Below are 26,860 nucleotides of genomic sequence, written 5' to 3'. Positions count from 1 at the left end.
CCGGATAAGACGCCCAGGAGCGACGTGTGCCCGTGCCTGCCGCGGCCGCTAGCCCCGACCCCAGCGTCTCCACAAACATGCGTCACCCTCTTAGTGCGCTTTCACAATAATTCACTGCAGACAGGCCAGGGCGTGTGACTCAATTGCCTGCTGTTGACAGTCTATAAATTCTTTCATTCACTCCATATAGATTCAGGCACGCCATTGAAGCAGCATGCCCGCTTTCCGTCCCTCGCCCGCTGCTCTGCGGAGCTTGCGCCGCTGCTACTCTTCCTCACCAGCGACACCTCCGACATCGCCATTCGCACCCCGACATCTCCTCTCTATAGCAGACCTCACGCCTGCTGAGCTGACCACACTCGTCCAAAATGCACACCAGCACAAGACGACCATCAAGCAGACAGGCGAGGTGCCGCACTCGATGCGCGGGGCATTGGCAGGCAGGACCGTCGCAATGACCTTCAGCAAACGGAGCACGCGTACGAGGGTATCAACAGAAGGCGCCATCGCGGCATTTGGAGGCTCTCCCATGTTCCTCGGCAAGGACGATATCCAACTGGGTGTATGAACGTTTCTTCCGCATCCCGAAAGCCCGCTGACATAACATTCCAGGTCAACGAGTCTCTCTACGACACCTCGCTCGTCCTCTCCAGCATGACCGCCGCCATCGTAGCCCGCGTAGGCCCCCACTCCGAAGTAGCCGACCTGGCGAAGCACTCGAGCGTGCCCGTCATCAACGCACTCTCCGACCTCTACCACCCCCTCCAGATCATCGCCGACCTGCTCACCATGGCCGAAATCTACCCTTCCACGTCCTCCACCTCCCTCGGTCTCGAAGGTCTGAAGATCGCGTGGATAGGAGATGCCAACAACGTCCTCTTCGATCTAGCCATCGGCGCAACAAAACTTGGCATCGACATTGCCGTCGCAACCCCCGCTGGCTACGAGATCCCCCAAGCAATGCGCGAAGTCATCTCTCACGCTGCGCAAACCTCTCCCCACCCGGGCAAACTCCTCGAAACAAACACACCCGAAGAAGCCATCAAGAACGCCGACATCCTCGTAACAGATACCTGGGTGTCCATGGGCCAGGAAGAGGAAACCGCCAAACGCCTGAAAGCCTTCTCGGGCTTCCAGATCACATCTGAGCTGGCGAAACGAGGTGGCGCCAAGGACAACTGGAGCTTCATGCACTGCCTGCCCAGGCATCCTGAGGAGGTTGCCGATGAAGTCTTCTACGGGCCCAGGAGTGTCGTGTTCAAAGAGGCCGAGAACAGGCTATGGGCTGCCATCTCCGCGCTGGAAGCATTTGTAGTGAACAAGGGAAATATTCAGTGACTAGATCCGTGGTTCGAATAAATGATGATCTACAGCAACTTTGGTCTTTACATCTACGATGAATATATACCAAACTACCCAATCGACTCCTCATCAACATCCTCACTTCATTCCCTCTTCTTCTCCTTCTCCTTCTCCTCTCCACCCTCCTTCTCCGTTTCACCACTCGCTTCATCTCCATCCTTCCTCTGCTTCAACCCCTCGACACCTTTCCCCCAAGCCCCAGCCTTCTTCCCCCACGTCATCATCCCCCAAGCATGCGTCCAGCTAAACTTTGGTGGCGCATCAGGATGCGTACGGAAGGGGCTCGCACCATGCTTGAACATATCCTCCATCTCCCTCTGTCGATCTTTTTCCAGCTCATCTCTTGACAGAATCTTCGTATTGGGCGGTAGCGAATCTGAGGCCGGCGCAGGAGCGGCAGAGGGGGAGGGACGAGATGTAATAGAAGAAGATGACTTCTCCCAATGTCTCGACTCGAGCGGAAGAGGTCGCCACCATCCTGTTCCATCCCCACCCTCAGTAGCCGGCGTCGATGCAGACGAAGCCGCAGCAAACCTCTCCCACCACTTCCTCGAACACATCTCCCAAATCCTACTCTCCGCTCTCTTGACCGCAAACTTCTCATCTTCACCCGTCAGCCCCCCTATATTCGCAAAGTCGGGGCTGCCAGGCCCAAACTTGCGTTCGTCCGTGAACGACGTGCCCGCCTGGCGTGACCGATTCGGTGGGTCGTCTTCGAGTGCGTCTTCAGACAGTGTGTCGGAGGAGTAAGAAGAGATGTTTGGCCTGAAGGGCGAATTGAGGTCTTGGTAGATTTCCGAATAAGTTTCCGGGTACACAGCGTCGGAGTCCAGGGTTTCTTGTCCTGGTTCGCTGGAGGCGGATGGCATTTTGGTGGGGAAGAAGATGCCGTCGGGGCCTGCGGCTGCGGTGATTATTAGTCTGCAGCGGGCTTCGTACATGGCGTCGAGGAGCGTGATGAGGCGTCGTGCTTCGCTCTTCATCAACAGACCCATGATGGGCACGTCGGTTACGATAAACGTGTGGTACGTTGATGCGAGCGTGATGTAATCTGCGGGGCCGAGGACTGCGCCGCAGAGCTCCGCGAAGGTGAAGAATGCTACGCCGTTGTACTGCGCGGGGATCTCTAGGGGCCGGTTGTACACGGTGAGTGTTGCGGGTTCCCAGGGGATGGGGTAGGAGTGGTTGGTTGCGGACTCGACAATGGTGTTGAAGGTTTCTCCGAATTCGATCATGGTTTCGGCCGTGGTGGGTTGAATGAGGTAGTTCTTGGGGAGGTAGGTTGATGTGGTGGTGGAGTCTGTTGGTGCGTCGGAAACCTCTGCAGTATCTGTCGGCCCAGCTGCTGGAGTTGGAGTCGACATATCATTGGTGAGAACATCGGATACAGGCATCTGCATACTATCCCTCCTTCCCTCTTCTTCCTCCCTCTCAATCTTTCTATAATCCTTCTTCCCCTCCATCTCCCAAACCTCGCACCTCGCCCTAAGCACCTCCAAGAACGCGGCGAACTCTCCCATCTGGCCCGCTCCATCGTCTCTGCGCGTATAAGTGCTCTTATTCATACTCCATCCCAGGCGGCTGAGACGATTTACTGGGCGCGAAAACTCCATACCTGCGGCTTTGGCTAGCTCTTCCGGCATGCGGTTACTAGTTGCAATGAGCACGCCGCCAAGCTGGAAGAAGGACGTCATGAGATTAGAAAGAATCTTGCTAGCCGCACGATCTGGAAGTTGGAATTCGTCCAAGAAGAGGATGGGAGACTTCTCGATAAGGTCGCGCGCTACGAGGAGTAGGGAGTATTCATCGTGAGTAGCTCCAGGGCCGGCGGCTAGCGATCTTGACATGCGGAGTTGCTCGAGACGCGAGATGGTGTCGAGCATGAAGGTATTAAAGTGCCAGCGCCGCTTCTTGCGGTTCGGTAGACATTCTTGAAATAAGTCTATGAGCATGGATTTCCCTGTTCCGACTTCGCCGTGGAGCATGAGGCCTTTTGGACTTTGCAGTTGCATGGCTTCATCGTGGCTGGTCAGGACGCGCGTCAAGGCTACAGAGTCTCTTTTGTCTTTTTGCGCAAGGAGAGATGTCCACACGCCCCTTCTACCGAAGCGGTTGACATGGGTATCCGTTGATGATGATGCATCTTGACCCGCATCGACAGCTCTGGTGAGTTGTTGGAGTCTCTTGGAGTACTCTACACTCGGTTCATAGTCAATCAAACGGTCGTAGAGCTTCTGTAGATGTAATGCTGTAATTAATGTTAGTACTTCGTCCACACTAGTGTCTTCCAAATGGTAGACGTCATACCTAGGCGATGCTGCGCAGGATCAGGTCGGATCTTCTGTGTAGCAATAAGACTGCGATAGAGCACCAAGGGGTTGGTGATGGTAACACCCGTGGAAGGCATTGGTAGTCATTGGTTGCAAGAATCAAAGTCTATGTGGCATGATGTTTGAGTGTTCGATATGGCCGAGGTGATCTGCCATGACATTGGACTAGACTGCAATCGGCGCTAGCGCTTTTGGGAAGTCCCGATATTTTATCGACGTGGTACGCGGCAACGAACGAAGAGAGGTTGGAAATCAGAACGTATAAATCGAATGTTTGCTATAAACGCCGGCCTGATGCAACGTGGTATCGTGCTTGGTATAAAGTTGAATCAAATGCTGGTAACGCCTGGGGACCACGCGTCGGCTATCTTCTTAACTTCTTGGATGAACTTGCGACTTGTGATTTGAGTGGAGCCGATCCTTTGCTCGGCATTTGCTGTGACTGGAGAGTGCTCATCTGGGTCGTAGAACCTACATAATGGCAACTAAGTCAGTATGCGTCTCAATCGAGCATCGTCCTGGAGTCTTACGGATTTCTCAACAGCTTGATATAAGCTGTCTGCAACGCCCTGAAAGCCTGATGAATGTTAGATAACGACGCTTGTCTCGATAGCTTCAAGCTTACGGGTTTCATATCCGCATCTCGCAGCCCAACCGCAGTCGAAGTCTTGCTGTCAAGCGCAGTAGCCGGCCTTCCCTCCATGTCGACCACGATGACAAACTTGACTCCAGTGTTGGTGAGCCAGCCATACATTGCTAGCCTCTCATCGACAGCTTGAAGAAGGCCAAAGTCTTGATCTGCTGTTTTGTGTGGTAGGCGGGCTTCGAAGATGTCTAGACATGAGGAAAGAAGGAATTGGAATTCCAGTGGTGCCCTCTCTTCTGCTGGAAATAGTGATATGTGGAGGGGGTTGTTCTATCAAAATTGTCAATTCTATTTAGGTTGCAAATGTATACCACGTGTACTAACATGTTTGCCAATTACGCCGATGCACGCAATGGACGGGACCTGAGAAGCCATCAGCAGGTACTGTAAAACTCTAGTACTTTCACTCTTACCCGGCCTGACATGTTGAAGCGATATCACAAGCTTGGATAGGTTTGGTGGATCTGGGAGTATGCGGAGTAGGCTGGCCGACGTAGACCGAAAGGGTGATGTAGGGAGGAGCGATCGCCAGCTAACCTATCAGACGCCACCAAAATCAACGACTAATCGATTTCCGCCAAGCCTTTTGCTGCACCTACCTCATCGATACAACTTCGCGACTCCTCGACCGCCACCCCACATCTCGCCTCTCCACTCCTTCCCTATCGCCCTTCCTTTGTGTCTGTCGCAATCATGTTTTCGACAACACGGTCTGCGGCCTCAATGGCTCTGCGAGGTTTGTCCCCGCCACCCCGAAAGCTCGCAGCCAACCGGGACTGACAATGTGGACAGCCAAACCCGCGACGGCACTCATGCCCTTCCGCGCCGGAAGCGCTGCTTTTCTCTCCTCGAGCTCTTCGGATAGGGCTACGACCATGAAGACGCCCGCGACGATCCCCGGCAACCCTGGAGCGCCACCACCGATGAAGTCCGCGCGAGTTGAGGTGCCATTGCCGAGTCAAGAGGGAAAGAAGGGTGCTATGCAATACGCACTGTATGTGATATCTTGAAAAGGCACCGGAGAATGAGGCAGGACGACGGGTGGAAAACACAAGGGCACAGGCTAACGTGCAGCAACAGGACCACTCTCGACCAAGTAGCCAACTGGGCCCGCCAGAGCTCCCTATGGCCCATGACTTTCGGTCTCGCATGCTGCGCCGTCGAGATGATGCATTTGTCCACCCCACGATACGATCAGGATCGTCTCGGTATTATTTTCCGTGCCTCGCCCCGACAGTCCGACGTCATGATTGTAGCCGGAACCCTCACGAACAAGATGGCGCCAGCGCTGCGACAGGTCTACGACCAGATGCCTGACCCACGATGGGTTATTTCCATGGGCAGCTGCGCCAACGGAGGAGGATACTACCACTACAGCTACTCGGTCACAAGGGGATGCGACAGGATCGTGCCAGTAGACATCTACGTACCTGGCTGCCCGCCTACTGCCGAGGCGCTTATGTACGGTATCTTCCAGCTGCAGAAGAAGATGAGGCATACCAAGATCACCAGGATGTGGTACAGGAAGTAGAGTCGGGTTGAGTTGTGCGGTCTATTCGTTGGTCGTTTTATCTGCGAGTTTTGAGGGAGCAGATTCCTCTTGTACAAATCGATCTTCTATATGCATAGTCTATACCAAGTCAAGGTGTGATGAGGTCACGCTGTCTCACCAAGTCCAAACATCTTGATCGAGTTCCTCCATGCTCTAGATCACTATTAGCATCTTCCTGTTGTACATACCAGAAGGGAAAGGATAAACTTACGCGTCGCAAACCTCCTCCACGGTGATCTCCTTGATCTTTGCAATCGCATATGCCACATGTGGTATCGTAGCTGGCTCATTCCGACCTTTGACCATCATACCCTTGGCAAACTTCTCCTTCTTGACCGCCTTGGGTAGCGGAGGTGCGTCTTGCAGATACTTGGCGGATGCATGACTAGGTCGCATCTCGCACCACGGGCCGTCCGTCTCGATCTGCAGACGCTCAAGTGGTATTTGCTTGACGACTTCGATGTTCTCATCGGCTGGATCACAAAGTCAGCACAAGTACAACTTAACAGTAGCGCGATATGCAATGAACAACCAGCAACTCACTCTTCATGCTACACCCATTAACTCCGATATCAAACCCCAAATCAACAAGCCGTTTCATCTCCTCCGCAGTCCCAGTAAAACTATGCACAAGCCCCCGTTTCGGCAACTGCTCCAATTTCGCCGTAAGAATCTTCTCAAAATCCTCGCTCGCAGCCCGCGAATGGAGGAAAAGTGGTAGCTGAACATCAATCGCAATATCCAACTGTGCTTCAAAGTACTTCAACTGCGGTTCCTTTGCCGTCAAAAACAGTCGATCATAGTCAAGTCCAATCTCGCCAAACGCCACCGCATGACCCGCTTCTTTAGCCTCAAGCGCCAGACTTTTCAGCGCAGATAGCAGTTCAGACGGGCCTCCAGGATGCGTGTCGAAGTGTTTTGCTGAGCATGGATGTACACCGACGGTTGCGTAGCATTGTCCTGGGTGCGCTTTGGCGATTTCAACGGCGTGTTTGGATTCTGAGAGGTCGGAACCTGTTACCATGAATTTCTTGCAACCGGCGTCTACGGCGCGTTGGATCACGTCTTCAAAGTCATCTTCGTGCCGTTTGGTGCCGTGGTATTCTCCTCGATAGATGGGGTCTGTAAAGTTGATGCCGATCTGAGGTGGGTTAGTGGTGGATGGGGCAAGGTGGTGGGATGCGGACCGACATCGATGTATTTTAGTTGGGAGGTTTCTGTTGCCATGTTGGAGATCCTGAATTTTTGATTTTGGTCCAATGAGGGCTTGGCTGTAATGCGATTAGTATGAAATATATGAGGATGGTAGTCCCTTTGTAGAAAGAAAGGAAACGTAATGACGCACTTGCAAAATTGCCGAAGGGGGTTCCAGTGGGTCGGAGAGGGCGCAGATCCAGAGTCAGATAGTTTTTGGAGCTGTAGTTGCAGTACCTCGGAGTTCGAAAGGGCCTCAAAAACATTGACGACACTGATGGGGGGAATGTATTCGTTGGGTTGATCGTTGTTGCCTCAAAGTATCTATGACTAAGCCGCTTCGAGCCTAGTTTCGATGCTGGCATCTCTCGCACAGCCACCATCTATCACAACTACGAACCTTTGCGCCCTTTTCCATCACTACAAACTCAGACTGCCTTAAATTTCTGTATCATTCTGTTCATTACCATAGTAACATAGAGCGCGGAGGACCCAGAAGAGTAGTCTGTTGCTGCTGTACTGCCTTCCGTGTCACCTTACATACCTGGGTACTTGGCGCACTCGCGCGCTTCTGTTGCTGACGTAGAGAGCAATCGCGAACACAATCCCAACCCTTGATGGAGAATCTGTGGCATCTTCGTCGCGTGGCGGACAACGCTGCGAAGGCCTGCTGGATCTGCTACAAACCCTCCACCAGTGTCCTAATCACTCCTACCAATAAGGTGAGAAGAGATGAATGATAAGTCACACGCGAATCATACTAAGATACGGGAAGGACTTTTTCTATATTTGTCCCGGACACTTGGTCGATCGTGGCTTCTGTCAGCCAGAAGCTGATGAAGCCAAACGAGTAGCAGACCAGAAGAAGCAAGAAGAGCTGGATCGCGAGATCGAAGCTGTGAAGAAGGAGTACGAGGAGAAGCAGAAGCTCAAGAAAGAGAAGCGAAAAGGGAAAGATAAGGAAAAAGACAAGGAGAAAGAGAAGGAGGCCAAGGGCAAAGAAGCAGAAGAGGACAAGCAAGATGAGAAAGCCAAAGACGACAAAGCATGTGGCGTGCACCTTTAACTCATCACTGTGCTAACTCCCTATATAGATCAAAGAGCTCTCCAAAACTAAGGATCAAGCCCAGGCTGAACTTGGCCCGCGCATATACCAACTCAACAAGTGGGCCTGCATTTACAGACTCCTTGCTTCACCTACACATACTGACCCCACACAGGAACTTCTACCAAATGCGTCTAGACAAGTTGCGGAATGCCGAGATTGCCAAACGGAATCGAGAACGACTGAACAACCCTGCAAACTTTCCGTCCGTGCCTAGCGGAAATCCTTAGACCCAGAGCGCGTCCTAATATCGACAATGGTCATTATCACACACCAGTCGTTGCTCCAGTTACTTCGAAGGATTTCAAACCGCTTTTCGCCCGGCAGCAGGCAGGATCGGCTTATGCGAACAGTGACGGAGCCCACGGCCGCCGGCTTTAGATCCTTCGAAGACAATGCAGTCAGCTTTTAGCGGCCGGTTCAAATGCCATGCTTACCGAATGTGATACGTGTCACGCACATCATCTGTTTGTAGTTACCGTTAGACTAGATCCCTCGCCCTTCGGTACTCTTCGCCTAGGAACGTTGATCGCCACCAGTTTGACGGGGATAGTCGGATACCTTCATCCGTTTGACAGATGCTACTCGCAATTACCAACGCTCAGACATTGCAGATGCACTCGCAGGATTCAGGCGGCCAAACTTCGCTTGTGCAGACATCCTGCGGAAGTGGCTTGGGGGCTTGTATCACGACAGTAACTTCTACACCGATCTGAAGCTGTATTCATGCGAGTTTGCATATCTGGTCTTGGCTACTCCTAATCGAAGTGGGGTTCTATTCCACTGCATCCATCGTTGAAGCTCCAGGGCCAGAAAACGCCATATGACTTTCGCATTTGGTGCGCTCATGACGATGAGGCAATGATCAGCTCGCTCGGTTGGCCCCCTGCAGCCGTACGCGAACATACATGCTGTATAGTGACCCCTCATCTATACTAGATTCACCTGTCAATATGTTTAGCAAGTCGTGGTACCCCGAAATCTTGGTCCAACAACCAACGGTGTATACCTAATCACTTCGGGAACGGCACGCGTTGCAACAGATACAGATACTCGCTACGCAAGCCTGAACGGGGAAGAGCTATACTGTAATCGGCAGCATTGCAGCTAATCTAACACTAGTAACACTGTGACCGATCTCTATAGGGTAGAGGGAGTGGCATGGGTACACAGCTAGTTGTTTCCAGACCATGGCGCACCCGGCCTGTTCGCCCTTCCGCTTATGTTGTTTGTCACGATATCGCGTCTACTGAGTCATCTCATATCTGTGCGAGTGGTTACTTGATAGGGGTCTTGGCGATATGCTATCTCAGGAAAGATGCCCTTCTCAACGACACCCGCTGTGCCAAGTATCGCAATGGCCTGGGCACTGGGGTGCGCGTGCAATGAGGAACGTTCCTCAATAGCAAACCGTTTGGAGGATGACACCATTCAGAAGTCAAGAGAATCATGAAGAGCTATACACTGTCTCCACCGTCTCCAATTTCCGAAGCGCTGATGCTACCCAGCGCTTGGCACTGCATGCGCTCTACACATTGGCCGCTTCACAATGCAGTCTCTCCCATCCTACAGTATCTCCTCAAACGTCCACCACGTTCAAGTCTCAGCTCTCCTACAACATTTTCAAATCTCCGCTGATACTACGATGCAGGCCGTCTAACTGCCGCCACTAAACGCACCTTCCAGCCAGCCTACTCTTTAAGATGCTGATGGGTGAGCACAAACGGGTAATCACGCGAACAAATCTCGAACCCTGCTTCAAAGAGGGGACTAAACGGTAAACAGTAAGCTTCGCTTCCGATCTGAGCGCGTCAGCATCGTCCCGTGCATCTACTCAGCGACACATCATGTACTGCATCACATGCATACTAGCAGCTTTATTTCCCGTTCGACTCGTCGCTTTTTGTGTGTCGAGATCGCTTATATCTTCCCATATGGTGCGATACACCACGGCGCACCTTCCTCTTGCAGCATAGTCTGTTGTATGCGTAAGGCGCATCGTCAACATGTATCTTATGGCACCTGGTCACCTCTAGCCTTACAATAGGGTCATTCCACGACCCTGCAGCCATAGTGCTGCTACGTCCCCGAGTATTCGCTGCTTTAGTCTTTCCAGGCGTCCAAGGGAAAAGCTCTTTGCCAGAGTGGACAGATCCTGCGACCGGGGTTAGTGTCAGCGTAAGCACTTGATTGAGTGCAGTGCTTCGCGAACTCAGTCCCTTGTCATGTCACAATGTTTCCCTGTTGGGTATGATCGGTATTGAGCATGTGGGACGCCGTGCTATGCGGTCCCAGATCTTGCGGAGTTTAATATCGGAGATTGAAACGTACATGCGCGACCAAGACGTAGATCGGGGTAATAAGAGTCAATGTGCCGTCACGTGTAAGATATCGAGTTAGGGAATGACGGTGTCAACGCCGCATACCACACGACTAGAAGCTTACCAAAAAGCCATAGTTCTGTAACCTATACTATATACCCCAGGTTGAAGTATACATCTTCTTACATTCTATCTGCTTGACTAAATATGGTACTAGGAAGCAGCAGTGTGATACACATTTTATCATCCACTTAGAAGCCAAACCTAGCTCCAACTCGAGCGACATGGGCATCAACATCCTCCACACCGGCATTGACAAGCGCATCTCGAATATTATTCTCCGTCGGCCTTCAAAGGTGAAGACACAAAGTCAGCGTCGTATTCTCCTAGGTTGTCGGCCCAGTAGAATGATTTTGCGTAACCGGGGTCACAGCAGACGCATACTTGAATCTGTTGTAGTCGCCCGTATAGTCTGCGTCGTAGTAAAAACGGGCTGCAGACGTAAGACAAGGTATAAGGAATAATGATACGAAGAAAAAAACACATCTTGACGTTTCTCTGGTCTAAAGTGTGTTGCTTGTGTAAGTTTTAAGCAAGTGGTGGGATAGGTGGGTCTGATCGCTTGAGTGCGAAGGCAGCGGGTCTTTGTACTCTTCATGTCGTCTGATCATAGATGAGAACTGGCTGGCAATATTATGGGAATTTTGCGCTTGATCCATGACACCAGGGTATGCAGACAGAGTACGTTCTATGATTTTATCCCCGTATCAACTGCATATGCAGTTGATTTTTCCACCCAGCGAGAGATGAAGTAGAACATGAAGCTCTGCTCCTAACAATAGGAACGCACCTTTCTAGGTAGGTAGTTGGATCGTTTTCACTCGATGTGTAGACAAGAAGACAAGATCGACGCGCCTGCAAGCTTATCCTCAAGGCGCAATTCACCCGTACATATAACCTTGCATCTCCTCCTTCATACTGTAGCAGCATTTCCGATGTTTGGAGTTGTATTCTTGTTCTAGTACGGTCTCGTAGTACCAACTTAATAAGTATGCGCTCAGCGTCATAGGCGTTCAGCGTCATGTGCCATGACACAACGCTGCTGCCTTGAGCAAGGCGAAAGGTGTATTTTCGCGCGAAAATCGTTTCTCCATTCTTGTAGCAGTAGCACATATCACATCTCTGTACAAGTGCTTATCTCTGTGTTCTGCATATATTACCATACTCCAATAGTAAATATCCCTTAGCAATACTAAACCTACGTAGTGCTTACCGAAAACAGTCACATCATCAACACCAGTGACTATGGTCGACTCTCAACGTCAAAGCACCAATCAAGGACAAGCAACAACGTCAGACCCGGAGCCTCAACAAACAGCATCAACGACCGAGTCTCAGAGCCAAAGCATCCCAGAGGGGCAGAACATTACCTCAGAATCTTCTGCCATACGTACAGATGTGAGCGTCTGGGCTATAGGTGGCACGCCTGGGGTAGACGTCGGAAACGGAGAGAGCGTAAAGGTGCCCAATACTGCCTGACGAGCACCAACCCGCGACGAGATATTCCAGGCTTTGACTGCTGCTGGTCATCAGGAAAGGGCTGAGGAGCATACAGATAGAGTTTGGGGAAATGTGTTTTCCGATTCATAAGGGAGCAATGCACAGAAGAAAGTCAGGTAAATTGGAGCAACTTATTCCAAAGCAATTGTCTGTGAGACAGGCTATGCATATTCTAGTTTATCGTGTGGTGCATCTTGTGTCAGATGAGCTGCTCTAGTTTGTATCATTGTTGCTGTCACTTTTGAAGGACAGTCTGTTCATGGCAGCTTATTTCACCCTCACAATTCACTTCAACCACGCAACCTCATCTCCTCGGAAACACCCCCACCCACCCTTCGCATTGCCCGTCTCGCTCTCTCCCGTCATGTCAGAGAACCGACATCCGAAACAAGCCATGATCCGTGCTCCGTTCGGAGAAATTAACAATGAACGCGGGATGTCGCGAGGAGTGGGAACCGAGCCACGGATGGAGTCAACGTAAGCACTAACGAGCCGCACGTGTCAGGTTCGTCTGAAAGCGTGTGTTTTCGTCCGTGTAGAGAGGATACGCGTGTCTGGGTCGATGATCGGTTTTGTGTTGAGTTTTGATGGGGTGGGGGTGGCGTGGGTATTATGATTGCTAGGCTGTGTTGGATGAGAGTATAATAGTTTTTAAGAGGGATCATGCTCGGGCCGAAGATTCAAGTGAACGGATCGAGAGTTTCTTATTCTTGGCGATAGTGTATGGTTCAAGGTAGGACGAATGGAGTAAGGCTTTGGGGTTGTAAGAGACAATTAACAGACCCACCACTAGAAAATTGAAGATAGCTTAGCCTTCTATTTCAGCGTACACGGAAGGAAAGATCACCTCCTGGAATGCAAATGCACGGCTCTTTGTCCTTCCAAGTTGCTGTGCACGATCCAAATAGGCAAGCATGCACACGCGAGCAGATGATAGCATTTGTTCAGCTTGCTGTACACTTCGTATACATTGGCGATGAAGTTCCATTATCTAGGAGGCATATTCGCTCTTTCAATGTGGTATCACGCGAGCATCTACTTGCTGACAGGACGCGCACGCCTCTGCCCACATATTTTGATTTATGGGTACGTGCTTCAGGTCTTGGCAAGTATCGACCCGCCACATACAGCTGACGTAGAGTCATGCAAAATACTATCCACAAAGGGAGTCGGCGTAGCTGGTATATTGTGAAAAGGGTGTAACGAGTGTTGGCTGATGGTGGTGGCGTGCCAAGGCCAAGTGCTGAACGCCGACTGCTGAACGCCGATTGCTGAACGCCGACTGACAGCTGAGCATGCTTGTCCCTTGGCTATGCGCCAGCAGGAAAACTATTTTGCATCATTGTTGATGTCAGATGAATTGAATCTGCCGCCCAAACGGGTACCAAAAGCCGGGAAGTAACGATCCTGCTTGCCAAGACTATGGTTTTAGTGTTACACTCGGCATCGCCGGCGAAGCCTCAGGTCAATGAGACGCTGGAAAGATTTTCTTTATGCATTGGCATGACACACATGCTGTATAGTAGGTCAAAAGACTGTTTGGACGTCCTCGCTTGAAACAGTGATCCCGGACTTCCTGTCCTATCAACGCCCGCTGAATCGATAAAACATCCTTGAAATGCAACAAATTTGCCGCTCTTAGTGGCACCAGAAATGTCTTGAGCCGCGTAGAAATATCTCTAATGTGTAAGACCAAATGCCGTCATCAGTGTCGTTATACCAAAACGCCCAGGCTTCGCCGCCGAGGCAAAAGAAAATGCGAAGCAGTCTGCGGGCGTGAAAATTTTTTGTAAAAAGGAGGCGACATCTGAGCGCCGCTCTACTGGACGAATGATAATTTGAAGATAGTGCTATTGTCGGCTCGATCGAGACGATGTTGCTGAAGGGTTGGGTTCGACAGGTTAAAGCTGCTCGGATAAGCCACAGGGTTCGTTGCTACAGATTTTGGAAAATGTCCGACATCCTGTGGCGTTGTATATGGCTCCAGGCCAGTAGTATCATATTCTTCGAAATCATGCCTCGTCGTGTGCTTCATTGATGACACCTGGCTTGGATGCTAGACTCGAGGGGCCGGATGTTGAGCCCATCGAGCCAACACGCTCTTGTGGTGGGGGCTCGTCTCTCATGCAGGCGTTTTCTAGCATGTTGGTCCATTTACCACTGGTTCCAGCATGGCTATGCTTCAAGTGCTGTCTGAAATGGTCTGCGCGGAAGAACTTCTTGGCTTGGTTGCATTCACCAAACTTGTGCACGTGATTAAGATGCTCAGATCGCGCTTCCCAGTCGGCAGGGTTGGCGAACTCTTCACCGCAATACCCACAAACATCTGCAACGGCTGGACGAGTAGGCGAGGGATGGAAAGCTGCCTCGATCTTGACGAGAGTTGCGCACGACCAAGAGTGTCGGCGTAAATGAAGGGAATTTTGATGGCGCTCCGCCTCGTTCTTATTCTTGAAACGATTGGGACAATACAGGCAAGTGTACTGCTTTTCTAGTTCGTGTGCTCTATTGCCAGGGTCAGCGTGATTAAGCAAGGGTGGGCAGACCAAATGGCGGTGGGCAGGCGAGGATCCATGCACTTACCGTAACTCGTCTTCACTATCGAACTTCTTGGGTTTCTTGGGGCAGCATTCGCAAATGTAAGCCCCTGGTATGCGGCTTGCAATTGAATTCTGTCGCGAGTGTAGCATGCTTTCCGTAGACATTTTCCGTATCTGCGGATGCTCGGACTCTGGGAAGCCCCGATGATGCGGAGGTCGCGACAATGACCCGCGGGGACTAGGGTCCAACGACCTATTAGCTGCATATGGCGAGACTGCGCCTAACTCTGTTTCGCCCAAAGGCGACAACGCACTGGGCGATAGGCGCTGATCTCCGCAATAACTTGCCATGCTACTTGGAGCGGTTGAAAACCCAAAAGAGGAGCCAATCGAGCCACTACGTTGACTTGCGGACCCAGCGGAGGACAGGGAGTTTTGGGTCGACTGAAACCGCGAAGCTGTGCAGTTCCGATTGACGAGCATTTGCTGGGAGCGGCGGTGATAGAGGTCGTTGTGGCCAGTCGGAATAGGACGGTCATCGCGCGCGGCTTCAGAGGGCGGGGACGAGGCCCGCCGTTTTAGGCCACCCTTTGGGCCTAACTGATAATCCTCTGACTCGGCAGGGCTGCGCTCGTTGATGTTCAAATCGCGCATTCCATTCTCTTCCATGCCAACAAACTCTGGGTCCGAAAATATGCTATGATCGTAGCTACCACGGTGTTGAGAAGAAGTTTCGTCCAAAGGACCTGGCGTTGAGATGCTGCCGTAGCGTGATCTGTATGAATCCGCTGAGTCGAAGCCGGGACTTCGCCAGCCGCTGTAGCCAGGAGATGTAGTCGGTACGGTCAGAGGCTTCAGCTGGCCGTTCAGTTTATGTGAAGAAGCGTGTGTATCGGCGGCGGAATCTTGGGTGCTGCCAGAGGGGAGCGGTGGTGCAGTTGTTCGTGTGGGTGTATTCGGGCCGCCAATTTTCGAGAGCAGCTGTTTGTCATAGGCTTGCGATGAGTTCTGGAGGGCTTTCTGACCGAGTTGTCGCTCACTCGTAAACCTGTCGCTCATTGTTAGTTACTCAACTGGCCCACAAGACGACTGAAATGAGAAAGCCAGCCATTTGTATGCACAAGGGATACAAGCAACCCTTGACAAGTTCTGGACCAATCAAAATGCGAGAGAATCCTCCAAAGACCAGGATCTGCCAGTGAGTTGACAACACCGCATCTTAACCAAAGACACTCAAGTGCCGCAGGGCCTTGCAAGGGCTCTGATAGTACTTGCTCTATGATACGAAGGGAGATATAATAGCGTGTTCCGTACCTGTGGTTCCCGAGAGAGGGCCGAGCTTTGCTACTGCGGTCGTCTTCGCTGGTGCTGTGTTCGCTCATACCGTCGAGGGATCTTGAGACGGATGGTTCGCGGCCATGGTTAAACATATCGACCGAAGGCTCCCGCGGGTGGCTGCCTGTGGCTCCACCGTATAAGCTCGAGCCAGGTCTAACTGTCGCGAGCCGATTTCCGCCAAAGCCGGTATCTCTTGGACTATTTGTATTACCCCATTGCCAACCAGGGTCTTGACCACCTCTGACTTCGATGTGACGTGGAGGAGGCAAGGGAGGTGGTGGCTGTTCGCGTGCCTGCAAAATTTGGCACAGTCAGTGAAGGATTCATATAACTTATTTTGTCTTGGATGAGGCTGAAGTGCTTTGCGACTGATCCGGAGATATTTCTGGCGTGATGAAGCCACAAAGTGCTCTAGACCTCTCCATTGTATCCAATAGCTGGAGCACGAGCTTACATACTCTCGGGATGGCCATTGCGACAGCCGGGCTTGGTATCGATGGTCGGCGATGGTGTGGTAGTTGGTAGTGGTGGGATTCACGCTGAGAATCATATACGCGAATACTCGGTGTGGAGGACATGGCTCGCGTGGAAGGTGAGGTCGCCGAGAGCCCGCCACTAAGGTGCAGCTGAAGCGTACTCGCGCAGCACGCGAGCAGCGCAAATGTGGCGAGCGTGACGAGCAAGAGTGAGTATGCTCGCTACTGGATAGTGTATGCAAGCACGGACCCTGGAGTAGAATCGTTAGCCGGAATGTTCACGGACTGGCCGAAACAGGCAGGGGATGGAAGCAGGAGGGCGTGCAGAGGTAGCTGAGCTCGAGCGATTGCGTACTAACATGCAACGTACCTGTACGGTCTGTCGAGGGGACGTACGCGTCGTTGGGATGGCTTCTCGAAGGCGAGGCTTACAAAAGCGAAAGCGGGGGCGCTAGCGCTTGCGGCTGTTGGAAGTTCAGCCCTACGAGGGAGGGAGGGTCCCTTCAGCTGAACGGGAGGGTTCTGGCCAGCACCGCCACACAACGATATTGCTTCTTTTCACCCGAAACCAGTCGTCATATGACCAGTCTGGCACGAGCAATGCAGTGAAGAGTCGTCAGGTCCTTGGAAGCGCACAGTTCCTGCTACACGGCAGCGAACAAGATGGCGCGGGAATGCGGTAGGGGCCCTAGCGTGGAGGCAAGTGGAGTAAAAGAGAAAAGAAAGCGTGCTTCGCCGCCGGCGTCTTCTGTTCCGTCGAGTCGATGTTTCTGCAGAACAGAGGCGCCGCTGGACAGCAGCAGCAGCAGCAGCAGCAACAGTTGGCAGACGAAGCAGAAGAAACGCCCTCCACCGGGGAGTGCGGTTAGCATAAAGCATGCGCTGCCATGTCGGTGATTGGCCATGCCTGGTTGCTCCTGGCACGGAGCGCAGTGGAGCTCCAGCAGGGGTAAGATGCAACCCTTAGGCGGTCGGAGGAGGGCTCTGGCTTTCGAGAAGCTTCAAGGTCCACGCCGCGACGCTCGTCTCGTGCATAGGGCTTGCCATTAGCGCCTCGACGTCGACTCGTAGATTGCAGTGACGGCCGACGACTTCCCAGCAGCGTGGGAGCGCGCGCAGGCGAACCAAGTGAAGCCGGAATAATCAATCGAGGATTGGCGCCCGCTCGTCCAGCATCGACCTGCCTGGCTGTCGATTATTACGCAAACCAAGTAGAGCCGACGTGCGAGGACGTCAGGCCGGTGCAACGGTGCAACGGTGAGAGGGCTGGTAGGGCAGGTAGGGCAGGCGCAGAAGGGCAGCCGACGGCGCAGGCCCGCTGGCTGACGAGGGGTGCATGCCTGGAATCTGACCAGATTGTCCAACATGCAGACGTTGCGCTTCGCCTCGACGGGCATGGGGGACTGAGGTGCAGACGGCACAGCGTCAGATTCCACCGTGTGGGTTAGACTTGAAGGCGGGTAGCGGGAGGCCAGTGCACGGATGCTGAGCAGTTCCAACAGCGTGAGCCCCTCGCAGCCTTACACTCACCTCTCCTGGGCATCAGTCAGGCTGAGACGGCTGTCACCCAGAGCACGCTGATCTGCTGATCCGTCGTCCGTCGCCTGCATCCAGTGCACTGCGGGGCGTACACACTATGCAACCCATGGTATTTTTGGTACCTGCACTCGTCGTACCGTCCGAGAAGGGCTGCCTCTATCTGGGGCCCTATCTCGATTGGCATCGCCTGCACTGTCCCTGCTCAATGCTGCATCCCAGGGTACCTCGTGCTGTCACGAGCGGCAACATGCAGACGACACGACTATTACCCCGGGGTATCGGCCTGGGGCCGAATCTACTATTGCAGTCGGAGGGCAATAGTGGTGGTGGTACCTTGTAGCATTCACCGGCAGGTGGGTCCTGCTCTGTGGTCAGGTAAGCGGCGCCCCAGCTACTTTGAGACAGCGCGAACCAGCAACGCTTGGGTGATGTCAGCGACTTCGTAAACCTCGTCGGCGACATGGAATCTCAAATTTGCAACTACCGCTTCTCTACCCGTTTTCCAGAGCCTGATGCGATTCGCCGAGATGCGGGACGAGGCGGCACCGCCAGCCTTGCGAGCAGCCGGGGAGTACAAGCAATTCGCTATTTCTGTCTCTCGGTAACGGCTGCAATATTGCCTGTCTCACGATGCCAGCAACACTACACCACCGACACGAGACAGAACATGGCATTCATTGACCGCTGTTCACGATTCCGGCTGCTCGGGCAACTCAAGTACGCTGGGGGCGCAGCAACAACGGCCTCGGTAGCGCTTTGTAGAACTGGAATTCGTCGATTCGAGCTATAGACTCATCCATGTTAATGGTATGCAGTCCCTGATCCACTGTGTGTAGCTCCGCGGTCTTGCGGAAATTACCGCTGACTGTAACGACGCATGACTCTCTCCATGACAGTTATTATTGCAAAGGGCTTCACTAATGGCTGTGAACTACGGGTCAGTACGGGCAAGGCGTGGAACATAGTCCATGCACCTATAAGGCTATGAACTACTAGCTCGGCAACGTAATTGAAGCTGGTGGTGTGTTCACTGCGATGCTTGGCCGTGCCCTCTGGCATGCAACTTGGGAAAGTCATACATCGATGCAAGGATTTTGAAAGTGAATACACTATGTAGCAGTCAATCGAGCGTGTTGCAGCATCTCCAAATTTAACAAACCACTTATCTGATGCAATTACGGGTGGTCCGCAATTTTGGCGGGCACGCGCGATCAGAAACCCAGGACCCTCGGCCAAAATTAGACCCTCTTCTCGCACACCTCCAACAACTCGCGTCTCTTCCAAGTCTGTGATCGCCATACCCTCATCTCCGGCGTCCGATTGTTCTCGGAGCCCATCCTTTGGCTATCATGGCGCTCATCGACAGAGTGCCCGGGGACCTGAACCTGTATATTGGTGGGTACGTAATGTCGACGGTCGACCATCGTTTCGCATCTACTCAATGGCCCAGGTCTGGGGTCACCAGACTACTGTCTAACCAGTGTTGCGTAGCATGTTCACGCTGCGACGGCGCGAAGCCCTCCAGCAAGCCAATATCACGCACGTCTTGTCGGTATTGCGTACACCACTAGATCAAGACTTGTTTGGCCCCTTCAAGCACATGGTTGTGGAGGTTGACGACGTCGACGACGAGAATCTATTGGAGCATTTCCCTGCTACAAACCGCTTCATCCAGGAGGGGCTACAGGGAGGTGGCGGAGTCTTGGTGCATTGGTAAGTCAACATCCCGGTCAAGCTGAATGAAGCCTTGCATATCCAACAACTCTGGATCGTCGGCGACGACTGCCCTGCTTGGCAATTTTGCCATCTTCACAAAAGACGACAGCCCCAAGGCGTCGTCACCAGCATGCAAGGCATGCAGCCCTGTTTTGCTTTCCGCGCGTCCTGCATCATCTATTCCATGTTTTCTCGCCTTCCGTTTTCCGCGTTTTTTCTCCGAACTACACCGCCCTGTCGCCACTCTATTTGCTCTCAGCCACTTGTATCAATATGCCAACCACGACCTCTTTTCTAGTGCTATGGGCAAGTCACGATCGGCTACCGTCGTCATCGCGTATTTGATGCAAGAGCACAACATCAGCCCATCGGAAGCTCTGTCGCACGTTCGGCAAGCGCGATCCATCTGCGAGCCAAACGAGGGCTTCATGAAACAGCTCGAGCTATACGGTGAGATGCAGACACCAGAGAACGTTGAAGACACCCCGGCCTATCAGCGCTGGGTCTACCAACGCGAGATCGAGCTGAGCCGCGCGTGTGGCCAAGCTCCAGAGGCGGACAAGATCCGCTTCGAAGACGAACATGTCACCGATGAATCTTCCGGCTTCGAATTGAGATGTCGTAAATGCAGGTAAGTGGAGTTGTGCGAGAGCAAGTTGGTGTCACCCTACTGCCTGTTGCCGCCCGTCTTGCTCAGCGCTTACACAATTTCAGACGAGCATTAGCAACGTCAACGTATCTACTATCGCATGGGTCAGCTTCTTCCGTCAGCGATGAAACACCAGAAGCTAAAAAAGCCTCCTCGCAAAACTGTTCCCATTACTTCCTAGATCCCTTATCCTGGATGCGCCCCGAGCTCGAACAAGGCAAGTTGGAAGGCAGACTCGAGTGTCCAAAGTGTCACACCAACGTAGGCAAGTACGCATGGCAGGGTATGCAATGTAGTTGCTCAGAGTGGGTCGTCCCCGGTATCAGCCTGGCGAAGGGTCGAATCGACGAAGCAAGGAAAGGAAACTTTGGCATTCGTCGGCCACCGGGTGCATCAGGTGCGCCTCCGCTGGGGGCAGCTCAGGCAAAGGAGAACCTATGAGACTGTTGGATGAGGTTGCCACGTTCTGTTCGGCGAGATGGAAATGCGGCTCGCACTTAGCGTCTTCACCGGCGGCCTGTGCCTTAATCATATACTCAAGATGGATACATCTCCGATCCACTCACCACCACGAGGTCGATGGTGAAGTGCTCCTCCGATTGGACATAGCACCAGCCGGGCAGCGACAGGCAACGAGCAGTAAGCATTATTAATCGATGGTTTGCTACCAATCGATGGAAACACCTCCCGCTATCACGAAACCTCCGACCAGAGCACGGGTACGTTGTCCGAAGGATATCAATGTGCTATGATTCATAGCGAACAAACCAGCGATACTATGTCATCAATGTCCTTCACTCCACATCTCCTGATAGCTATGAGCCAAGTAACCTAGACCATGCCAGAGGTGTTTGTACCCCAATCAGTCCGCCTATCAGCATTTTCAAACTCCGTCACTGTGACACCTGAACAATCTTTCTTGATGACATGACACATATCTGCCCTAACTATGTCTCAACGACCGCTTTGCTAAAAGGTATTTCCCTCTTCGGACGATGGCTTAGACAATACGCACATCAAGCACAGAAACTAAACTTGAGTGCCGCTTCAGTAACATGTGCTCATTCAACTCCTGTTTCGCTGTATAAACTCACAGTCATGATGGCTAGTAGCATGCCAGATAGACAAGTGAACCACACCCAGGGGATAATAGGATCGATGTCGCACTGCTACGTTGTTGAGCCCACAGTCATCCGGCACGAACTGTCGCAGTGATAGCGCACAGATAGTCCCAAACCACAGTTGTCCGGCTCAATGATCTGGAGTCATGTATGGGCTTTCGAAGGACCTCTTGTAGCTTGGACCTGAAATTGTAGGATGCAAGACCTCCATCCGACTTTTGCGACAACGCTACCAACTGCATACACATACACAGCACAAGAACATCAGAACAAGCAACAGGTAGAAGCAATGGAAGTATAGAAGAAGTAGTGTGTATTGGTCAGAACGCCTGATATACTATCTGTCAACCCCAAACAATGGAGAAGCTATTCTGCTTCGTATGTGCTCATAACCCGTAGGCTTGTACCAGATCCAACGCCAAAAACTATAAAAACACCCCAGCGCCATGCAGTGAACAACAGTAGAACAACATGAACGCCAAAGAAAAAAAATGAACAGACTGGTATCCGCGCCGGGAGAATACAAAGAAAGGATAACGCCGGTTATCGCTCCCATGTAAACGCAAAATGGCAACGCAGCCATGAATCCTGACATCTTACACAGAGCCCTCCGAGCTCGTAGAAGTAACAGCCTCACTCTCCGCACTCGAACTCCTTGTAAGCTCTTCGCCACCTTCAAGACCCAATCTTTCCATCTCTTCAGCAATCTCCTCGTACCACTTGCCATGGCACTTGCGGTCGACCTCGCCAACCTTGCCAAGCTGCTCACAGATATCCGCTACCTGGGACACGAACTCAGGGAGACCGGTAGTAGCAAGGCCTTCTGTAGCCGTACTAGCTGCTTTGACGCGCTCACCAGAGCTGCTAGCGCTGACACGGTTGAAGATGTGTGTCTTGAGGCGCTGAAAGAGGACCTTCATTACGGGGTCGGAGAGCTTGCCCGCTTCGGCTTGAGTGAGGAGACGGGTGATGGTGGAGGAGAGCTGGGAGCGCGTGGAGGGTGGCATGTTGCGGGATGACTCGAGGAGAGAAGAGATTTTGGAAGGAGTGGTGGGGTCGGACATGTAGCCGTTCTCTTTCAACACAAGCCACATCTTGTTGGCTTCGGACTTCCATTGCGCGCGCACGTCGCGCTTGAGTAGGTTCTTTGCTGTGAGCAGGATACCGCCGATTGTTGTGATGCGGAGTGCGTCTTCGCGGATGCGGGAGATGCGTGCGCGGTCTAGTTCGAGGGTCTCTGGTAGCTCGGACTTTCGTAGTGGGGGTGTAGCGATTGCGAGGTCAACGAGACCACGAGCGTAAATCTTGTGCGCTGTAGGGCGGTTGATGGGATTGGCCTGACTCCAAGGGTCGCGACGGTCGGCTTCGGTGTGCATGTTGACTGCTGCGCTGCGCCACCATCGGCGGGTGCGGTCGAGAGTGAGGTTGTGCTCTTCCAGATCCTGGGTGAACATGCGCTGTTCGTAACCGACAGCCTCTTTAATGAGTGTTGGTGCGGCGTTCATCAACAGGAAGTTCGAGTAGTCTAACGACAGAAGGTCGATGACGTGCAGGATCTTGAAGAGCTTCTCGATCATGCTTGAAAGTTCGCCCTCTTCCTGTAGCTCCTCGGCTAGCAACTGAACCTCAGTGTCTCGGAATGGAGCGCAAAGCTTGGGAAGAATGCTGGCAATGAAGTCAAAGAACTTCCCATAGGAGAAGACACCTTGACTGCACTGCCTTCCAACATGCTCAGGGTCTAAGGTCTCGGAGATGAGTGTGTGCATGGAGTTGCCAGGTTTGAGAAGTCGCAGTAGTTTTCCCCTGATGTTCTCTGCCATGGCGGCGGTCCAGTTTGTGCTATCACCTTCTTCGAATCCTCGTCGCATTGCGTCGCAGAGCTCACGGTTAAGAGCATCGCGCAGGTCGGCCGTCGGCGAAGGATCGATACGGTAATCTTTGTCGATAGAGAGCTCGTGGACTAGGATACGATTATCGGGCACGACAGTAAAGACCTTCGACAGCGACTGTGCCTGATGACCCTGTGCCGTGAGGTCTTGAATCTCGGATTGTCCAGAAGCTGCAAGCTCCGAAGCGGCCTCAGCCTGCTTTGCCGCGCTATCGGCTGATAGCGGGGACTCCGGTGTTGACTCACTCGCAACGCGCGGTCGAACAGTGTCTCCGGCGAGCCTCTTCTTCGGCCTTGACCTCCGACTCTCGCGTATAGCCTTCCTGATCAAGGTAAGAGCCTTGTCAGGCCCCGCCAACTTCTTAATTCTACTAAGTAGAATAGCTTGGTTATCCCTGATACCATTCCTGTACTCGTTCGCGACCTCATCCACTGTCGCGTCCTTGACGCTTTGCCAGATCTCGTCGAGGCTGACGAATGAAGCCACCATTGTCTCGACGAGCGCAGAGGAGTCGCGAGCTTTCCAGTCGTTGAAAGCGGTAACGAATGCGCTATGGGCTAGCAGTACGGTCTCGGTACGCGTGGGGGAGGGAGTGTATGAGTTGAGCTTTGTCAGTTTGGACAAAGCAGACTCGAAGCTGATGACAAGGTCCTTGGCTTTGGTGATGAGGTCCTGTTCTTGGTCTCCGTCTCGACTGAAGACGTGTGTGGGGTGTCCCAGGATGAGGTATGAGGAGAGGAAGGTTCTGACGGCTGCGCTGCGGGAGGCTGGGTCTGCGTCGGGGAGGAGCACAAACAGTGTCATGATTCTATCTGTGGTCTTGAGTAACTTCTCGTCTGCGAGCATGCCGGTGATAACTTCGAAGCTGGTCTCTTGGACCATCTCAATGGAGAGGCCAAGCTGAAGCCATGCTGTGACGATATTGTGCCTAACTTTACCCCTCCAGGCAGCCTGGATCCTCTTCGCAGCGTCCTCAGTCGACACAATAGGGCGCTCGGTTCGTATCTTGACGTCGGCTGGGGGTGAACTAGCAGTCCGTGGCCGTCTGGGGTTGCGCTTGTACTCCAGCCTGCGTTTCTCGGCCTCTGCAAGCTTCTCCTCCATCTCGGTGCGGTACCGTCGTTCCTCGGCGGCCTTGCGCTCTTTCATATCTTCCGCAATCTTCTTGGCTCTCCTCACTTCCTCAGCACAGGAAGCCGCGACTTGTGCCAGATGTTTCTCGCGGGCCTGCTGCGCTGCCAACGCCCTCTCTTCACTGTTCGAGCCACGTGGGGTAGCCTTGGCCAACGCAGCGCGCAGCCTGACCTGCTCAGCATGCGCGGCGCGGTCTGCTAGTCGCGCTTTGCGATCTTCGAGTATAGAAGCACGGCGGAGGTGCTGGGCAACATGGTGGCTCTGGCAGCTGTTGCGAAACGATCGATTGGATGTATGCGAGTGTGTCGAGGACAGCGAATTTCGGCGGGACGAGGTAGCCGATGACTTGCGACGATTGCTAGCATGGCGATAGAAGCGGGCGGCGATCCGTGGTGGTGGAGCAAACGACTGGCCGTTCTCGGCGTCTGATGAGAGGATCATGTCGGGCTCCTCGGGGATGTCGTCGTTCTCCCGCTGCAGCTGCGAGCTGACCAGCTCCAGTTCGGAGTCGGTGAGGGACATGGTGTATGAATGCGACGGCGCTCTCTAGCTCAGGAGTCGCGCGAGTGTGTCGGGTCCCTTGGGCAGACAGCCGTGGAGGGTGTTTCCCAAGATGTGAAACAAAGCACGGTCTCGATAATGCTTTTTAGTGTAACAAGCCACAAGCGGACGAAGTAAGTAATAGCGAGTATCTTCGCGCAAGAGTCAAAGATGTGAACAGGAACGAAAGGTGCAGATGTCCGTGGGGAGCGTGGTCACCGGACGAGTTGTATTGATGGATGATTGATAAGCTGTAGTGCCCCGAGAACGCCTGAAGGTGGGCACCGTGCGCAATGCAATGTATACACCGTCGTTATTGTAGCAGAGTAGTTGCGCGCGACGGCCTCTGTCGCATGCACAAGAAGGTGAGATTGGTGGTTGGAGAAGGGTCCATGAATCACCTGCCTGACCGGAATACAGCATATGACGAAGTAAGGCCGCATACTGCCAAGACCTGGTAGCGGCTGAGCTGCCGAAGTTAATCGAACCGCGAAGATCCTCGATGCAATCCACGTCTCCACTCTCAGCCTTACCGACAGTGCCCGTCTCGTTCCTCGTCCAGTCGGCCTATTTGTACGCTAGAAACGGTCATCTGTGGTTCTCTTCAACCTGTATACAAGGACAGGAAATTCACGCTACACTAGACTTCGGCTTGCTACCTAGGTCGTGTTTGAAGTCGCATCTTGCTTGGTCGCTGACCTTTGGAAAACTCTGAAAAAACAGGCAGGCTGGAAAATGGTACACACGCTATACTGATACTACATTTCAGAAACACCGCGAGGTCCTATGCATCACAGCGGCCTCCATATCGGACGTCACGTGATATCGATCCATCGGTACGTAGGTACCTGTGTGTGACTGTCCGCGACGCCTGTCGCTTCAGCGCTTCCAAAAATCTGAATCCTGTTCTATCCAGAGCTCCGCGCGCTGTAAATCGTTCGTGGATGCGTTGTTCAGACACTTTATCCTGTCGGCGTTGCCTTTGGGCGCTCTTCGAGACGTTTCGTATTCTATCTAAATCGTTCTGTGAACAGGTCAATATATCACTCTACGACCGGGCATACATTGACCTTACAAGGAAGCTCAAATATCTCTACTGTCTTCGTCCGGCGTAACATGTGTCGAAGTTGAAGAACGGCGATGCATATACTAACGACTGCGACCAATAGCCCAAGTACGCCGAAGACTATTGTCAGACTAAGCGAGTCTCCTTCGGTATGAGTCGTTGTGCCTGGTGAAGGTTGCTCGTTGGAAAGGCCGAGAATGGGTAGTGTTGGCGTCGACATCACTGAGCCTGCTGGCGTCGTGTTTGCGATGAATATGTCTGCCGGCGACAACTGATATCAAAAGAGCAACCGAATGGTTTCGATTTGGTCGAGGAGGATACAGTGGCAGTGAAGTGTTGCTTGGTAAGTGTACTTGACTGGATGTAGGAAGCAAGAAGGCTTGAGGATTGGGAATGTGAAGTCTGGGTGGATCAGACCAGGCCAACTTGATATACTACGACTCTGAGCATCCCGCGAAGCAAGGATGGCGTTTGTTGTGGATCAAGCCGAAGGGACTAGGGTTAGGAGCGAGCATGGTTGCAAGAAGGACAAGGAATATCGCTCTCGCATGCAGCCAAGAATTACCGGGCTACTGCTATACCGCTCTCTTATTCGCTGTCGCAGTTCATCGCACTCCATTTCATGTTGAAACGACCCATGAACGTTTACGGCCATGGGATGCCACACCGGTTGACGGCCGACGGATCTTTTCGCGTAGTCCCTGAGCCGATTTGATTGCTTTCTGCCAACATGAGCGCACTTGGTCGCATCTTCGAGGGTGCCATATGGACGGTGGCGTACG

General features: G+C 52.7%; 9 protein-coding genes across 9 annotated transcripts; 4 read left to right on the top strand and 5 right to left on the bottom strand.

The window, feature by feature from the left end:
• Positions 1 to 64: 64 nt before the first annotated feature.
• BKA58DRAFT_467217 (Aspartate/ornithine carbamoyltransferase) lies at positions 65 to 1,403 on the top strand. Its single transcript, XM_046175053.1, has 2 exons — positions 65 to 562; positions 613 to 1,403. Exons 1-2 carry the CDS (start codon positions 215 to 217, stop codon positions 1,336 to 1,338), a joined length of 1,074 nt encoding a protein of 357 aa, XP_046027392.1. The 5' UTR covers positions 65 to 214; the 3' UTR covers positions 1,339 to 1,403.
• A 42-nt stretch (positions 1,404 to 1,445) lies between these two features.
• Positions 1,446 to 3,769, bottom strand: BKA58DRAFT_310789 (mitochondrial ATPase; the record flags this gene model as incomplete). Its single annotated transcript, XM_046167306.1, has 2 exons — positions 1,446 to 3,610; positions 3,670 to 3,769. The coding sequence occupies 2 exons, from the start codon at positions 3,767 to 3,769 to the stop codon at positions 1,446 to 1,448; spliced, it is 2,265 nt and encodes a 754-aa protein (XP_046027391.1).
• A 252-nt stretch (positions 3,770 to 4,021) lies between these two features.
• On the bottom strand, positions 4,022 to 4,763 carry BKA58DRAFT_399623 (Sedlin; the record flags this gene model as incomplete). The annotated part of the gene is made up of 5 exons (XM_046171557.1): positions 4,022 to 4,163; positions 4,223 to 4,269; positions 4,318 to 4,608; positions 4,663 to 4,701; positions 4,752 to 4,763. 5 exons carry the CDS (start codon positions 4,761 to 4,763, stop codon positions 4,022 to 4,024), a joined length of 531 nt encoding a protein of 176 aa, XP_046027390.1.
• Positions 4,764 to 4,961: 198 nt separating this feature from the next.
• On the top strand, positions 4,962 to 6,111 carry BKA58DRAFT_379790 (uncharacterized protein). The gene is made up of 3 exons (XM_046169842.1): positions 4,962 to 5,074; positions 5,131 to 5,332; positions 5,419 to 6,111. The coding sequence occupies exons 1-3, from the start codon at positions 5,032 to 5,034 to the stop codon at positions 5,867 to 5,869; spliced, it is 696 nt and encodes a 231-aa protein (XP_046027389.1). The 5' UTR covers positions 4,962 to 5,031; the 3' UTR covers positions 5,870 to 6,111.
• BKA58DRAFT_121262 (deoxyribonuclease tatD) lies at positions 5,932 to 7,359 on the bottom strand. The gene is made up of 5 exons (XM_046164168.1): positions 7,236 to 7,359; positions 7,078 to 7,161; positions 6,434 to 7,031; positions 6,102 to 6,363; positions 5,932 to 6,043 (listed from the first exon to the last, which is right to left on the bottom strand). Exons 2-5 carry the CDS (start codon positions 7,081 to 7,083, stop codon positions 5,995 to 5,997), a joined length of 915 nt encoding a protein of 304 aa, XP_046027388.1. The 5' UTR covers positions 7,084 to 7,161; positions 7,236 to 7,359; the 3' UTR covers positions 5,932 to 5,994.
• A 225-nt stretch (positions 7,360 to 7,584) lies between these two features.
• BKA58DRAFT_121218 (VPS4-associated protein 1) lies at positions 7,585 to 8,519 on the top strand. Its single transcript, XM_046164167.1, has 4 exons — positions 7,585 to 7,806; positions 7,860 to 8,129; positions 8,179 to 8,249; positions 8,305 to 8,519. The coding sequence occupies exons 1-4, from the start codon at positions 7,702 to 7,704 to the stop codon at positions 8,417 to 8,419; spliced, it is 561 nt and encodes a 186-aa protein (XP_046027387.1). The 5' UTR covers positions 7,585 to 7,701; the 3' UTR covers positions 8,420 to 8,519.
• A 5,124-nt stretch (positions 8,520 to 13,643) lies between these two features.
• On the bottom strand, positions 13,644 to 16,813 carry BKA58DRAFT_121144 (uncharacterized protein). Its single transcript, XM_046164166.1, has 5 exons — positions 16,795 to 16,813; positions 16,407 to 16,675; positions 15,925 to 16,241; positions 14,654 to 15,658; positions 13,644 to 14,575 (listed from the first exon to the last, which is right to left on the bottom strand). The coding sequence occupies exons 2-5, from the start codon at positions 16,524 to 16,526 to the stop codon at positions 14,083 to 14,085; spliced, it is 1,935 nt and encodes a 644-aa protein (XP_046027386.1). The 5' UTR covers positions 16,527 to 16,675; positions 16,795 to 16,813; the 3' UTR covers positions 13,644 to 14,082.
• Positions 16,814 to 19,221: 2,408 nt separating this feature from the next.
• Positions 19,222 to 21,252, top strand: BKA58DRAFT_379772 (protein-tyrosine phosphatase-like protein). The gene is made up of 4 exons (XM_046169841.1): positions 19,222 to 19,362; positions 19,455 to 19,676; positions 19,978 to 20,310; positions 20,394 to 21,252. Exons 1-4 carry the CDS (start codon positions 19,313 to 19,315, stop codon positions 20,767 to 20,769), a joined length of 981 nt encoding a protein of 326 aa, XP_046027385.1. The 5' UTR covers positions 19,222 to 19,312; the 3' UTR covers positions 20,770 to 21,252.
• Positions 21,253 to 21,739: 487 nt separating this feature from the next.
• Positions 21,740 to 25,227, bottom strand: BKA58DRAFT_121075 (T-complex protein 11-domain-containing protein). The gene has a single exon (XM_046164164.1). It carries the CDS (start codon positions 24,992 to 24,994, stop codon positions 22,046 to 22,048), a length of 2,949 nt encoding a protein of 982 aa, XP_046027384.1. The 5' UTR covers positions 24,995 to 25,227; the 3' UTR covers positions 21,740 to 22,045.
• Between the last annotated feature and the right edge of the window lie 1,633 nt (positions 25,228 to 26,860).

This window comes from Alternaria rosae, assembly GCF_020736505.1.
Source record: "Alternaria rosae strain MPI-PUGE-AT-0040 chromosome Unknown BKA58scaffold_3, whole genome shotgun sequence".
Classification (NCBI taxonomy): Eukaryota; Fungi; Ascomycota; class Dothideomycetes; order Pleosporales; family Pleosporaceae; genus Alternaria; species Alternaria rosae.
The sequence above is the reverse complement of the archived record's forward strand: the minus strand, read 5'-3'. Positions and strand labels throughout refer to the sequence as shown.

Excerpts from the sequence above, each read along its gene's own strand:
- BKA58DRAFT_467217 (XM_046175053.1), top strand. The coding sequence starts at position 215 with ATGCCCGCTTTCCGTCCCTCGCCCGCTGCTCTGCGGAGCTTGCGCCGC. Across the intron at positions 563-612 it reads AGGACGATATCCAACTGGGT|GTCAACGAGTCTCTCTACGA; the intron begins GTATGAACGTTT and ends ATAACATTCCAG.
- BKA58DRAFT_121218 (XM_046164167.1), top strand. The coding sequence starts at position 7,702 with ATGGAGAATCTGTGGCATCTTCGTCGCGTGGCGGACAACGCTGCGAAG. Across the intron at positions 8,130-8,178 it reads AGAAAGCCAAAGACGACAAA|ATCAAAGAGCTCTCCAAAAC; the intron begins GCATGTGGCGTG and ends CTCCCTATATAG. Across the intron at positions 8,250-8,304 it reads CGCATATACCAACTCAACAA|GAACTTCTACCAAATGCGTC; the intron begins GTGGGCCTGCAT and ends GACCCCACACAG.
- BKA58DRAFT_121262 (XM_046164168.1), bottom strand. Across the intron at positions 6,364-6,433 it reads TAATGGGTGTAGCATGAAGA|CCGATGAGAACATCGAAGTC; the intron begins GTGAGTTGCTGG and ends TTTGTGATCCAG. Across the intron at positions 6,044-6,101 it reads GTGGAGGAGGTTTGCGACGC|AGCATGGAGGAACTCGATCA; the intron begins GTAAGTTTATCC and ends ATAGTGATCTAG.
- BKA58DRAFT_379790 (XM_046169842.1), top strand. The coding sequence starts at position 5,032 with ATGTTTTCGACAACACGGTCTGCGGCCTCAATGGCTCTGCGAG. Across the intron at positions 5,075-5,130 it reads GGCCTCAATGGCTCTGCGAG|CCAAACCCGCGACGGCACTC; the intron begins GTTTGTCCCCGC and ends CAATGTGGACAG. Across the intron at positions 5,333-5,418 it reads GGTGCTATGCAATACGCACT|GACCACTCTCGACCAAGTAG; the intron begins GTATGTGATATC and ends GTGCAGCAACAG.
- BKA58DRAFT_121144 (XM_046164166.1), bottom strand. The coding sequence starts at position 16,526 with ATGTCCTCCACACCGAGTATTCGCGTATATGATTCTCAGCGTGAATCC. Across the intron at positions 16,242-16,406 it reads TCGCAATGGCCATCCCGAGA|GCACGCGAACAGCCACCACC; the intron begins GTATGTAAGCTC and ends CAAATTTTGCAG. Across the intron at positions 14,576-14,653 it reads GATAGTGAAGACGAGTTACG|AGCACACGAACTAGAAAAGC; the intron begins GTAAGTGCATGG and ends CCCTGGCAATAG.
- BKA58DRAFT_379772 (XM_046169841.1), top strand. The coding sequence starts at position 19,313 with ATGGCGCTCATCGACAGAGTGCCCGGGGACCTGAACCTGTATATTGGT. Across the intron at positions 19,363-19,454 it reads CTGAACCTGTATATTGGTGG|CATGTTCACGCTGCGACGGC; the intron begins GTACGTAATGTC and ends AGTGTTGCGTAG. Across the intron at positions 19,677-19,977 it reads GGCGGAGTCTTGGTGCATTG|TGCTATGGGCAAGTCACGAT; the intron begins GTAAGTCAACAT and ends CCTCTTTTCTAG.
- BKA58DRAFT_121075 (XM_046164164.1), bottom strand. The coding sequence starts at position 24,994 with ATGTCCCTCACCGACTCCGAACTGGAGCTGGTCAGCTCGCAGCTGCAG.